Raw genomic sequence first — 13972 nt, 5'->3', positions numbered from 1 at the left:
GCCGGGAACAGCAGCTCAGTTGCATTTAAAGGGACACACACACAAAAACGGCGACAATTTTAACATGCTATAAACAATTATATGGGGTAATTTGAGCTAAAACTTCACATACACACTCTGGGGACATCAGAGTCTTATTATACATCTTGTGAAAATGGCATTATAGGACCCTTTAAACCCTTTAATCACACTATATGGACATAATTCAAAGATTTGGCTATTTTTATTGCTGAAGGATGTCGTTTTTTTGTGCTTTAATGTTCAATTAAGTTTATTTAGCATGTTTGAATGTTATATATAAAATACAATAGAACTTGCTTATTAAATTTACATTCATTCCAAATTATAAAAAAATATAAAATTTTAAAACAGATGTTACTTTATTACCTACATTTTACTTGCTCTACTCAGGTGTCACCAAAAACAGCACTACTGTTTTCAACATTGATTAAAAATAATAATTCTTGAGCAGATAATTAGGATATTAGAATGATTCAACATGCCATAACAGGAATAAATTACATTTTAAAGTACATTTAAAATAGAAAAGAGTTATTTTAAATGGTAATTATATTTATCAGTATGACTGATTTTACTCTGTTTTTGATCATAAGAAACTTCGTTCAGAAACAAATACCAACCCCAAACGTTTGAATGGAAGTCAGGTGGTAGGGTGGTGGTCATTTTTGAATTTTACCCCTGTAGCTCATTTCTTATTTATTATCAATTAAATAATTTTAATTGTTTTACTGATGTTGTTCGGGTTACGGTTACAAATAATGCCCTGTATATGCAATGCCAATATCCCTGTATTGGCCTATATGAAAAATATAAAAACCTTCATCATTATTTTGTAATCCAACAGTACTGAAATTACATAAAAAGAGAAACAAAAAGTAAAAGAGTATATTTCCAAATTGTGGAAAAAAGTAAAAAATTCCCAAGTTTCAAAATCAATTGAGCAACTCATCAACATAACGTGTTTTTATTAGGGATGCGCCGATGTGAACATTTTGGCTGATAACCAATTATTCTTTGTATTTGATAGCCGATAACCAATATATTGTGTGATAATATATATACTGTATATATAGCCCTGTTGGGAGTTTAAACCTCTCGAATGAAAAAATGACTGCTTTATTGGTTTTCACTCATTGTTAGGAGCTTATGTCAGTTGCATCACCACTGCATGTCACAGAGCTCTTCATTTAGAAAGATTCAGAATTCAGATTGAGAAATACATGAGCTGGAATTGACATATTCGTATCTAAAGGCCCCTCTAAGAAAACAAATATTTAGACCCAAATTAGAGAGTTTATTATTTTATTTACCTGAACTTTGGAATGTGAAACAGAAATATACGATGCAATCAAATGACCAATATGAATGAAAACAAACATGTGTCTTTTCCACATATAAGTAAGCCACAATTCATCTCATAAACAAAATCACATGTTCAGTAGTATATACTTTAATTTTATAAAAATACAAAAATTCACCAACAGAAATGTGATGTAAAAGCAAATTTCACAATTAGCACAAGTGTATGATGAATAAAGTGAAAACAGAACGAGACATTGGTAGTAGTTTTCTAAAGCCATAATATCACTTTCGAGTTACCAATGAAAGACCTTGTTTTAACAATTTGAGAACCTTGGATAAGAAGTATGCTTAAAATGACATAGCCATTACCGAGGGAAAATTCCCTGTTAGTTCCCACGTTAAGGAACACAATTACCCTGCCATACTTAAGCGTTTGTGGACAAAGGGTCCCAAACCTTTCCAATATGACCATCAGACTGTTATACATAAATGTTTCATAAAATCTCACTGCTTTACCAAATTAGCAGAAGCATCTTACAGTATTTCCAGGACAACGAACTCTCGTGATCTTCAAAAAAATACATTCAGTGAACATGAATCAGAGCCTTTTTTTCAAAGGACAAAATCATGAACATGTCGAACACTTATGGAATTCATAGCTATTCTGGGAAGTACTGCCAGGCAAAAGAATCAAGATGGCTCTCCTGCCCCATGCTGCTGGAAGGGTACGGTATCTGCGAGACCATCTGATTGGGCCCACTGGCCTCCATCTGTCTCATGGTCTCCGGAGTACTTCCATTGGGGTTGGGGCAGTTCAGGAGGGCGGTGAAGGACTGCACACAGTCTGAAGACGGGGTGCAGGTGGGCCCAAGCCCAGGCATGTTGCTCGGCCCTTGAGTTTCCTGTTTCAAGTGATGGTTGACCACGAGGTTTTGAAAGAACTCTTCGTCTAAGCTGCTTGCATATGAGTACCCCGTTCCCAGTGACCCACTGGTGCCTGTTGCTCCATTCTGTGTGCTTTGAGGCTGTTGGGAGACATAGTTAAACCAGGTATGGGCTCCTTCCAGTCCTTGTCTTTGAGATGGCTGCTGGGATTGCTGGACCTGTTGGTTTGGTTGGTCCTGTCGAGGCTGGCTGCTGGTTGGGCCATTGGGTTGAAGAAACTCCAGATCCAAAGAGGTCAGTAGAGGGAGGCTGTTTCCACTTTCCCCTGTGGTGGGCATGCTGGGACTTGGGTTGACCTGCTGTAGGCCCACCCCATTACTAGCTCCGTTGCTGTTGAGTTGACTGGCCCATGCTTGACTGAGCGTTCCTGACGTTGAGGTTTCCAATACGGGTGGCATCATGGGGCAGGACGAAGAGGTTTTGTTATAATAGAGTGACTGATTTGGGCGCACCACCCCATGGTTGGAAGGACGATAATAATTTGTTGGCTCTGTAGAAAGAGTATGTTGTGTTAAATAATTATTTAAAAATGTTCATGTATTATTTAGTATAGGCTACATGGAAAGTGACATGCGTCTTACCAATTTTGATTCTCTGATTTATTGGGTTGGCTAAAGGAACAGCTTTTGGTCTGTTCATGAAGCTCATGGCTCCTTGAGAGAAGCTAGGGAAGGATTTCATCTGGCTTTCAATTTTACGTTTCTTCTCTTGACAGCCATATGGATCTGAGAAAAAAATGAGGCTCATTTTTTGTCTGCCAAATCGACCCAACAAAATCATGTGATGCAATCAACATGCAGAAAAAAAAATTATATCATGACCTATTTATGAGAAGGCAAGGTTACTTCATGTTGTAAAATGTCATGTGGGGCAACTGTCCAGACATTTGTTAAATGTTTTTTAATTAATAATTTGATATTTGTTAAATAATAGATATTTCATTAAAATATTTTTGAAAATAAGGAATACACTCAAATTATTTTTTACTACCACAAGATTTAAACCTTTCTTGAAAATGGAGTTAAGTTTTTCAAAATGAAACCTACATGAATACAAAAAGTAAATTTCTAGGAAGTTGGCATGTGTTTTAAACCAGTATTTAAAAATATTTTCCCATCTCTTTATCAGATACTCTTATTTGTCATTGAGGCACTTGTAACAACAAAGAAGACATAGGCCAAAATCAAACAATCCATGATGTGGGTACCATGAAACTGTAGGCTGATGTTTTTACCTTTGTCGTCGGGCAGGAATCTGAACTCCATGGGCTCACTGACCTCCTGGTCTGTGGGACGACGCAGCTGCATGCGCACTGTGACGGGGGATGTGATAGTGGTGTCACAGTAGGCTGGTGTCTTGAACACTATGGCCACTTGCCTGTGTACGTCTGCCTGAGAGAAAGCGCCTTTGGCCTCCCAGGTCTGAGTGAAGAACCTCACCTCAATGTCATCTAGAATGAGGTGATGTTATGGTGTGAGAAATGGGTTAAACGAAAGAATGGCATAAAATAACTGGCAATGGAAATGGAAAGATGATTTTTAATAAAATAAATAAAAGGATGATAAAGAGAAAAGGACATATGAGACTGTTTGAATGATTGAGTTAATAAATATCTAAATTAATTTCAGATCTCTACTTAAGCTTTTCATTTTCTTTAGTAAAGGTGCTGTAAGCCATTTTAAGGGAATATCATGCATAAAATGTAAATATCCACATATCTCACTAGTCTCTGTGACAGACAGTTTTGGTTTGCTGACATATCTTTAGGGGTGAAGTTTTGGAGAGGACGAGTGTTAGCTGAAATCGCACCTTGAAGTGTTCTAAAGATTTAAAACCGTCATGTACCTTTCTGCACTTTATCGCAGAGGAGGAAAATCTCATCACCTCCCTTCACACTGCCACTGTTCTTGTTGACCCGGCAGATTCGCAGTTCGGCCGTGTTAGGGGCCCCTGAAAAAAGAACGGGGCACTTAGAATGAAGATTCGAAAACCAAGTTTAACAATCTTGAAACACAGATATGCACTGGTATTAGCAATAGGAAACAATCTCTCATATTCTTTGACGTTATCTTAGTATCTGCAGGCACAGCCACACTTGCAAACTTTATGTGCAGAGACTAAAAAAGCAGTCAAACCTGTCATGATTTAGACAGTGAGGGCGAGGTTGTTTATTGCTTCCTCTTTTCTGTGGCTGAATTCATATTTATGGTTAGATTTAACAGCTAACCTTATTAAACACTGGCTGCAAATATATCAAATATTTCAGGTCAAACATACCTACATATGCTTTTTTGAAACATCAACATCTGCATTGTCATGAGAACAACATGAACGACTTGAGAGAAAGAGTTTTAAACCATTAACCAAGTCATGCCATGAGCTTTTTTTATCCGCTCTGACTTATTTAGAATCGCACAACCGCACAAAAACACTCTGCAAGCACTGCTGCTTTGCTCAACCTGTACACAACCATCACGTGAGGAAGTGTTGAAATGGACCGTGCTCACTTCCTGCAGTGAGGGATGTGGCCACTGACAGCTCTCTGTCACCTTAGCAATGCATTGCCACAGCTATATCTTCATGCTCTGCGACAGTAGTAACTTGCATCATGTCAAACAGTAAGTTAGTCAAAACTGACATAAAACTGTTTCGCCAAACCACTTTCTTTTCAATCTAAAATATAGCTAATATAGCAGATACTGAAAACCAGTACCTGTATTAAATGCAAAGGTTTTGTGTTTTCTCTGTACAAAATGTCATTATTAGCATCCAAAGCTTCAAAATAGACCCATTTGTTTTTTAATTATAATGAATTTAGATTAATTATAGAACATGATATAGAACAATAATTTAACAATGTCCACACTTTAAACTTATATAAAACGCCACAAAAACCTTTTAGCTTATAATAAATGTCACATTTAGCTTGGAGTGGAGTGAAATTTAAATTACTAAAAAATACTATCATTATTTTATTACAGTAAAAAAAAAAAAATACTGTCATCTTTTTACTTATTTATTTAAATCAACAAACTAAAAACTAAATACATAAAATATTAAAATGAAATAGCTTTTCTCATACACCTTTGCTAATAAAGTTTTTTTTTTGCCAGATCGTTTAAACAAATATTTTTTAAATAAATAATAAAATATTATATAAAATAATAATGAAAATAAAATATGTTCAAGCTAAATAAATATGAAAATCATCAGAAAACAAAAACCTCCTTCTTCTCAATCCAACATTGTTATTGAAATCAACATCAATATATCAAGATCAACTTCCTCATCCCCAGTGAGGTGTAATTCTGTGTGACTAGTCGCATCAAACACAACCCAGGTCTTAAACTGAACAAAAACAGGTTTCCCCGACCCAAATTCACATCACTGGCTGAGTCAAAGTTATGTTGTCAAACAAACAGTTTCCAAGTTTGTTGCCATGCAGAGATGACACACTTCACATTTAATGCTGTGTGCTTCTTATTTGTGCCAACTCACTGTTGTCATAGATGGGGTTGGAGACGATGGGAGGCAGCATGGTGTTGTACATCCCGGTCTCATCTTGCAGGTAAATTTGGAAGCATAGACGCACCACGTTCAGATCATACTCCTCAGTCTGTAGCAGCTGTTCCCGGGAAACTGTGGACACAAAACCAACGTTCAACAATTGCAGAGTGAGCAAAAGAAACATATCAACACATTAATCATAGGTGTAATTTATGTCAAAACTGGACAGGAGATATTCAGAGAGTCATGTGAATGAGGTAAAGGAGGGGAAGTGGGAGAACAAAACGAAACAGGCAAGAGAATGAAATCCAGGTCAGTTTGTTTAAAACTAGCTGACACACTTGTGATGTTTTTAGATTTTTTTTTTCATGAGCATGCTTACCATAGTCCTCATTACCAAAAACTTGAATGCAACAAAATAAATAGTGGTTTATTTAGATTTATTTATATAATTATTATGGTGTTTTTTGCATTGTCATCAGTTTGAAGATTTAAATAAACGAATTAATATATTACAGCGTGTTATCATTTTTACAGTATTTTCTAGTAATTTGTGCAAAATACATAAATATTTATAATAATCCATGAACCAGGACAGACAAAACACTGTGTGACCACTTGTGATCAGTTTTTGATGTATATTTAGTAGGCCACTGCCTACTAAATAAGCATGATGTTTTATTTGAACATAGAAAAGTTGATTTATTTATGTTGCTTTTTTGCATTGCCTTTAATTTGATGATTTAAATAAATGAAAAAATAGAACAGTATTTGGTTTGTAAATTGTAGTCATTTATACAAAATATATACATATTTATATTTAAAAAATAAGTAATTTATATAGTGATTTTACAGGCTATACATAAACAAAGTATCCAATCCACTCTGAGGTGACAATCTGAAGCTCTATATATTGTGTGCATCAGCAGTGACAAAACACAGCGTGGCCGCTTGCGAGAGCCTCTATATTTAGTTGCATCCACTTCGGACCACCTGCAAAGCATCTTAATATAAAGTGCAAACGAACAAGCAAGTGGCATGTAGTGCTCTTGCAGATTCTACTCAGCAGCATCACCACCAGATATGACACTGACACATCAACCTATAAGCACACAACCACCCACACGAGTGCAAGTGTATACGTTTCTCTATGTGCATCTCCACTCTCCACCCACTCTTCACCCCCCCCGGCAATCCCGCCCACAGCCTGTATGACGAGCTTTGAGCGTTCTGAGGTCACAGCGGGTGGAAACATCGCAGTGGGTTAGAAAGGGCTCGAGCGACAGAGTAACAGTGACGACTCTGTAGAGAGGGGGATGACCCCCTGACGTGAAGAGACACCTCTGTCCACACCAGAAGCCCAGAAGTGGGAAAGAAAGATGGAGATGGAAGCCGAGCAAGTGAAGAGCACAGCAGACAGATGTAGAGCGAAGGAACAGAGGAACAGAGATAAAGTGGGAGGAGATGAGTGGGTGCGGAAGATAGCGAGAGGTGGAGTGTGAGAAAGGCAACTGCGAGCAGTGGTGTGGTCATGTTTATTTGTGTAAATGTGCGTCTCTGGTTCTGCGTTCAGTGGAGTCAGAGAGCAAGAGGAACGGGTGGACAGCAGTTGCAGGTGGGGGATGATTTAGGTTAGCGTTGGCTGGTGGGAGGCGAAGCAGAGGGTGAGAGCTGAAGAGAGAGAGAGAAGGAGAGAGAGAAATGGGGGCAGGGAGGTGAAGATTCTCCGTTCTGTGGGTATAACACCATTCCCAAGCCTGACACTCATCTCTCCCCTACTGTGCCCACCGTCTGTGACATCAAACACAATATTGAGCAGAACACCCACTCAGTAACCATCATGGCAAAATCAGCTATGGGCAACCTCACTTTTATTTTTGCAACATGACACAAATGCCTACTAATTTTAACTAATTGTGAATTAGTGTGATCTTTATATTCCAGTCACATATTACCAACCAAATAAGGGAATTGTAAGCAAACGTCGAAATGTTCAAATGCACATATTTGAAATGAATAAGTCATTGACAGAATGAATAAGACATTGGCAACATATTTGCAACATATTTGCAACATATTATATTATATTATATTATATTATATTATATTATATTACATTATATTATATTGTCTGAATAAAAATGGTAAATGGAAGGTGAAATATTTATATCATATATAATAATAGTTTCTTGATTTTTATTTGAAAATATCATATAAGTCATTAAAGCCTATAAGGAAATATTATAAAGATTATATATTTTAAAGAATGATTTCAAGTCCAATGTAAATCAATTACATTTTCTTGTTACATTTTCAAAGTTGTAAACAAAACAGATTATTGGAGAACGTTTTACAAGAAAATACTAGTCTTTCTACTTCAAAATTTCAGTTAAATTCAATGTGTTTGAGTGAAAACTGTTTCAAATGAAATCATTCACCAAATGTTTTTCAGTGTATGAGTATTAAGCAGAAAATGAAACAATTACATAATTAATCTCAAATACTGGTATGACAATTCATCATCAGCTACCCTTTCATGTTTGTGACAGCCCCAATCGCAAAATGAATACCTCGCCGCAAAAGCAGTCTATTACCTACTCAATATTAGAAACGAATGACAATATATACTGTATATGCATGCGTCATCATTGAAATCATTGTGGGATAACGTCAGTGCAAATGAGGTCATCGCTATAGCAGGTCATCCCTTCAACACATGACCAAACTTCAAAAGTAATATCAAAACTAATCTCACTACGACTGCCACCATGACTAATCAACATAATTTCAGGGGACTGTTAGTGTTAGGCAGCCAAAGAAGGAGATCTTTATTTGGTTATCACAGCAGAAGTGAGAGCAGTGCCTCAAACAGCCCTTCACCACAGAGAGCAGCAGAACATTAATGCGGAAGCAAACACAGATCCGAAGTAACGATCTGATATTCCCTATGTGATGACCTATAGCAAACACTTTCAGAATTTCTCAAATATTGTTTGGGTAGACAGTGCAATTAAACTACATATTCATTATATACCAACTGCTAACATAATGTGACATGATTGTTGAGTCAATTTATATATAAAAGAACATCATCATAACCGCATTTCAAAGCACAATCAAATCAAGTCAAATGAACACTGCAGCATTTCCAACAGCTACTCTTTAGGTCAACTACTATATACTTCCAGGGGTTTAGGAGATTCTGAACCCTAGAAGGGGATCTTTTATTGATACTAAACACTTTTAATTTAAATGTTTCAGTGACCACAAAAGCTACAATACAATGCTGATGGTGCCAAAGAAAATTACCTAGAGAAGTTGCTTTAAATATGTCAACCCTGTTATAATTTCCTCCCACACAATAGTTTGCATGGAATTCCTGAAGTATTTGGCTGTTTGCATACTCGAGGCAGAGTAATCCAAAGTTATCTGTTACACAAAAACGTATAGTTTACAGTTCCTCTTGACATTCCTCCCTATCTGAATAAGTTCCCCCTGATCATATGCCGCTCAATACCGCAGCCAGTTTTGCAACATCTTCACTAAATAAAGAGAAGTGATTCTTTTTCTACTCTACCTGCATTGTCAGATGCTAGTTTGTGTCAAACAGTATTGAAGGAAGGAAAGAGAGAAATGTGTGAGCATTTGTGTTTTTAACAGCGTGATGTTGTTGACCATCACCTAAACACTGTTTGTCTCATAACGAGAGTAAAAGCCAAAGAAACAGGGTCAGTAATAATACGACTTTTTAACATAAAAAGGGTGATTAGAAGGCCCAGATGGAATCTACATTTTTTATGAATTTCCCCCAATTCAGGGAAAATTTGTGGAATTTTCTGCATATACAGACTCTATTTGGGCCTGGAGAGAAAACATGGTGTTGGATCTCACCACTGAAGGGGTTGATTCCTCGTGCAACCCTCTGCATTATGGCATCTCTCACTTCTCTTCTCCGCACGCACTGGATGCCCAGGTTCTGGAAACTAGGAAAAAACAATAAAAAATCTTTTAAACTGTGTAGTCTGATTTTGAGCACCCAGATTTGTTTAGTTAAATGAATTGTCCATCTTGAACTCTGATCCCAAAGACTAAAGCTTACAGGAAGAGTGAGGTTAGAACTAACCATACTGACATACTATTTAAAATTGAGGGCAGACTGGAGCTCTGAGGCTCTCATTTTCATATCGGGGGAATCCCCTGCATGGCTCCCTACTCTGAAACAACATGCTTCTTTAAAAAAAAAAACTAAAAGAAGAAGAATGGACAGCCCTTTGGAAGAGAACTGTGGTAGTGTGTGGGCTGGAGTAATACGGAAAGCACATTGGAATGGCTTTGATGTGGGACACAGAGATGTTTCATTTCATTAAGAGGAAACTAGTAACAGGACCAAACGAGATTAGAGCAAAGCATGCGATAATATTAAATCTAGAGCTGTCAAATCGATTAATCGCGATTAATTGCATCTATGTGTGTGTGTGTGTGCATGTCTGTGTTTATATACATATACACACATACATATATTTATAAACATACATTATGCATACATATATGTGGGTATAAACACAAACTTTTATGTTAGATGCGAATAATCACGATTAATCGATTTGATAGCACTAAATCAAAAGGTTTTAACCTTCTGTCTTCAAGTGACAACAAAATTATTTAGATTTTAACATTAAAAGCATCAACTTACGCGATGACCCTACGTTCAGGTCCAAACTCTGCCTCGTAATAACCATCCTTACAGTCCTTACCCACTAGGTCATGGGGATGGGGTTTGTATGGGTCGCTTTTGGTTACCAACGTAACACGTACTTTTCCTCTCCCGCTTACATTTAGTATCTAATAGAAAATGATAGGAAGAGAGACACAATTTATAAAATCTCTTAGTAAGTAATTAAGTTTAATTATACAGTGATTTTTTTTCCCAATGGTGTAAGCCTTTAAAAAACAGGTACCTGAATGCTTGGGTAGGTTCTGTTATTGTCAGAGCTTCTTTCTCCTGGTATGCTGCCCGCTGATCGACCCTCACATTTGTACCTGAATCGCATGCCTCTCTGTTTTGGCTGCTCGAAGATCTGAGCACAGGGCTCTCCCACTACACAGAAACCAGCAAAATGACATCAGTCAGTCTCAGAGATCTAAATATCATTCATTTAAATATTCAAAAATGTTACAGACTAAAAGCATATTAGAAATTTAAATTAGTTATGTGGCAACGGCAGAGTTGTGTTAGGCAGAAATGCCCAGCAGGCATATCTACTGTTTATTAAAATGGCAACATTGAAGATGCATAAGAACATGACAACGGGCTGAAAACACCTGCAGAAACAACATCTTGTGTCTTTCAAAGAACCTGACCATAATCTGACCACAAACAACGCAGCCTGCTGGTAAATAAATTCCCGCTCTCTGCACCTGTCAGCACAGACCCTTTACGAGCACATCCAGGTGCCTTTATGCCAATAAGCATACATACTAATCATAACTTCGTCAGACACCTGCACACACAGCTGGATTTGCCATGCAATATAGATTTGGTTGTTTTTAACACACTTGCTTCTGACACTGACAAAAATAGGTGAGATCTATTCGCATAGGCATTCTTACACTGTGAAATATAATAAAATAAGCTGGGGAAGATATCAAATTTATGGTTATTATGGATGACAAAGATCCAATGATTTAGTGTAGTGAGCAGATGTCACTCACTACTGCCTGCTCATGAGATTTGTCACATACAGGAAGTCATATCTTTATCACAAAAGAGGAAGTAATGTAAGGAAATCTGAACATAATATCGTTTTTTACAAAGGCAACTGGGTGACGTTTGAACACATTTGATGAGTGATTAGTCAGAGTTTATGGTCCACCCTAAACATGTTACTAGTATCAACAGAATGTGTTTCACACTTGGCACAGATGTTTATAATGTAGGTTACTTACTTAGATTGGGATCCCTGTGCATTGAGAGGGGATGCACTATACACGAAAGCATGGATAGAAGAACATAAATCAATATAGAAAATCAGCTAAATATACATTACAATGCATTTTATATTGAATAAGAATTAACAACTGTTCAAATGAGAATAAGAGAGCTGAAACAGCTTTTAAAAGTTCCCCATTTTTTTATTTCCTGGTGTTACTTTGTCTCTCATATATTCATGTACTGATAACTCATTTGATTTGTTTAGTTTACGTGAGATTTATCGTAAGTTTATAAGACTTAACTTTAGAATTGTGTTTTCAAGTAATGAGAATCTTCTTTCGCAAGAGCTTTATGTGATTGTACACTTGCACAAATAAAACTCTGCTTTTCATTCCCTACAATAATATATAAAACTACATGCCTGTATGTTTTCTTAAATAGAATTTCTATTAAAAAACACATGGAACATGTTGCACTGTAAAGATTACAAATTACATTGTGAAGATTTACCAACTCAAGACAACAGAAGAAAACAGAGTCATTTTTATTTAGACGGATTCTATATAATAAAATTATGAGTTAGCAGATTAATTAGGCCTATGTTTAATTTACCTGAACAACTCATTAAAAAACGGTTCTTTTCCGATTCGACCATCACACAGATATATATTGCTAGCATAATTTAACTAAACCGACAAAGAGCAAGAAAGATGAAATAAAAAATAGAGTTAATTGATTAACTTAATAGTACTCACCATCCATATTATGCGAACACCCTCGACTTAGGTTTGTCTTATGTCCGAGCTCTAAAGTGCTGAACAGATATACAGTAACACTTCAACACAGAAGAGTACTGACTGGGAATTCCCCACTATATACACTACACCGCCCACAGAACTCTAGAACTCCTCCTGCCCCTCTATGGCAAGCCGGTTTAACATTTCGTGAGCTTAGAATTATACAGTTCTATCTCCGTTTAGGGTAGTTCTGAGATATTGAGCATCAAAGTTTTTAAATCCCTGCTGTTTTGTGAGATGGAACCTTTTTATTTTATTAATAACTAGGCTACTAACAAAATGTTTTTTTTTTTACACAAATAACACCTCACAGGCATTAATAAACACCTAATGGATAAGATTATGTCAAAAACTCTATTTCCACCAAAAGTGGAGATAGAACCATATAATTCTAAGCTCATGATTTGTATTGTTTGTAACTTACTAGAAATAATTTACAACACAATAATGATTTTATGTTTTCAATTCCACTAATAATTATTTATTATAGATGCTAGTACGTATTCCTTTGCTACTACTCACTATTTCAATAGTGACAAGTAATTATTCCATTGTTACTAGTTATAAATTTCACATTTGCCTTTATATTTTATGTATTCTGTATTTTATATCTTCTGCTGATGATCATTAATTGCAGTTTTACTAATAACTATTTATTATTTATTAAAATTGAATTATACATTTACGCACAGAGTAGGCCTAATATTAATTAACAACATGTACTTACTATAGGGTTAGTTGCATATAATTATGCATAATTTACTGTTATTAATGCAGCAAGTACATTTGACGTAACAAGGACACTGTCCTGTATGCCAGCTGGAGTGCCCACGTGAGCCACCGGAGGGTACTCTCTTCTTGTGTTATGTTTTTACCATGGACTCATTATGTTTAATTATGTTTCAGTTGTGTTTGATTACCGGTTATTGAGCTCGTTATTTAAGCCTGAATGATCTCTGTGTCTGGTGCGAAGTCTTGTTACATTGTAAGCGTACATCTCTGAGGATTATTCCCTGTTCTAGTATTCCGTGTTTTCCTGGACTCTTGGCCCTTGCCTGTCTTCTGGACTATTTATGAACCTGTGCTGCCTGCCTCGACCTAAGCCTGTTATCACCACGAGTTACTGGATTGCCCCTTGTTTAACTGTATGCCTGGGTTTATGTCTGCTTGTGTTTAAGTTGAAATAAAGTGATGCACATCGATCCGACCGCCTCTGTCCGTGCGTTACAGACACTGTAAAAAAAAGTGTTACCCTATTCAAACACAGTAATTCAGTTTTCCTACTAATTGAATAGGCACTAGTTTCTATTGATTGATCCAAATATAAAGCAATATTCAGAAACAGGTACAACGAATAAAACAAAAAAAACAAAACAAAAAACAAACACAAAACTTGTAAATAAATACATTTTTTTTAAAATTCTATACAATTTAATAAGACATAATTGGGTGTTCTTCAACTGAAGGC

The 13972-nt window shown here is 36.4% G+C and overlaps 1 protein-coding gene across 1 annotated transcript; it reads right to left on the bottom strand.

The window, feature by feature from the left end:
* Positions 1–1306: 1306 nt before the first annotated feature.
* rel (v-rel avian reticuloendotheliosis viral oncogene homolog) lies at positions 1307–12575 on the bottom strand. Its single transcript, XM_077236993.1, has 10 exons — positions 12463–12575; positions 11722–11757; positions 10734–10873; positions 10469–10617; positions 9667–9758; positions 5767–5907; positions 4114–4218; positions 3503–3718; positions 2850–2993; positions 1307–2758 (listed from the first exon to the last, which is right to left on the bottom strand). The coding sequence occupies exons 1-10, from the start codon at positions 12467–12469 to the stop codon at positions 1983–1985; spliced, it is 1806 nt and encodes a 601-aa protein (XP_077093108.1). The 5' UTR covers positions 12470–12575; the 3' UTR covers positions 1307–1982.
* Between the last annotated feature and the right edge of the window lie 1397 nt (positions 12576–13972).

Source organism: Siphateles boraxobius, unplaced genomic scaffold (assembly GCF_051911475.1).
Source record: "Siphateles boraxobius isolate OS27281-9 unplaced genomic scaffold, OSU_SipBor_1 20, whole genome shotgun sequence".
Classification (NCBI taxonomy): domain Eukaryota; kingdom Metazoa; phylum Chordata; class Actinopteri; order Cypriniformes; family Leuciscidae; genus Siphateles; species Siphateles boraxobius.
The sequence above is the reverse complement of the archived record's forward strand: the minus strand, read 5'-3'. Positions and strand labels throughout refer to the sequence as shown.

Excerpts from the sequence above, each read along its gene's own strand:
- rel (XM_077236993.1), bottom strand. Across the intron at positions 4,219-5,766 it reads CAACCCCATCTATGACAACA|GGGCCCCTAACACGGCCGAA; the intron begins GTGAGTTGGCAC and ends TTCTTTTTTCAG. Across the intron at positions 2,759-2,849 it reads AAATCAGAGAATCAAAATTG|AGCCAACAAATTATTATCGT; the intron begins GTAAGACGCATG and ends CTCTTTCTACAG.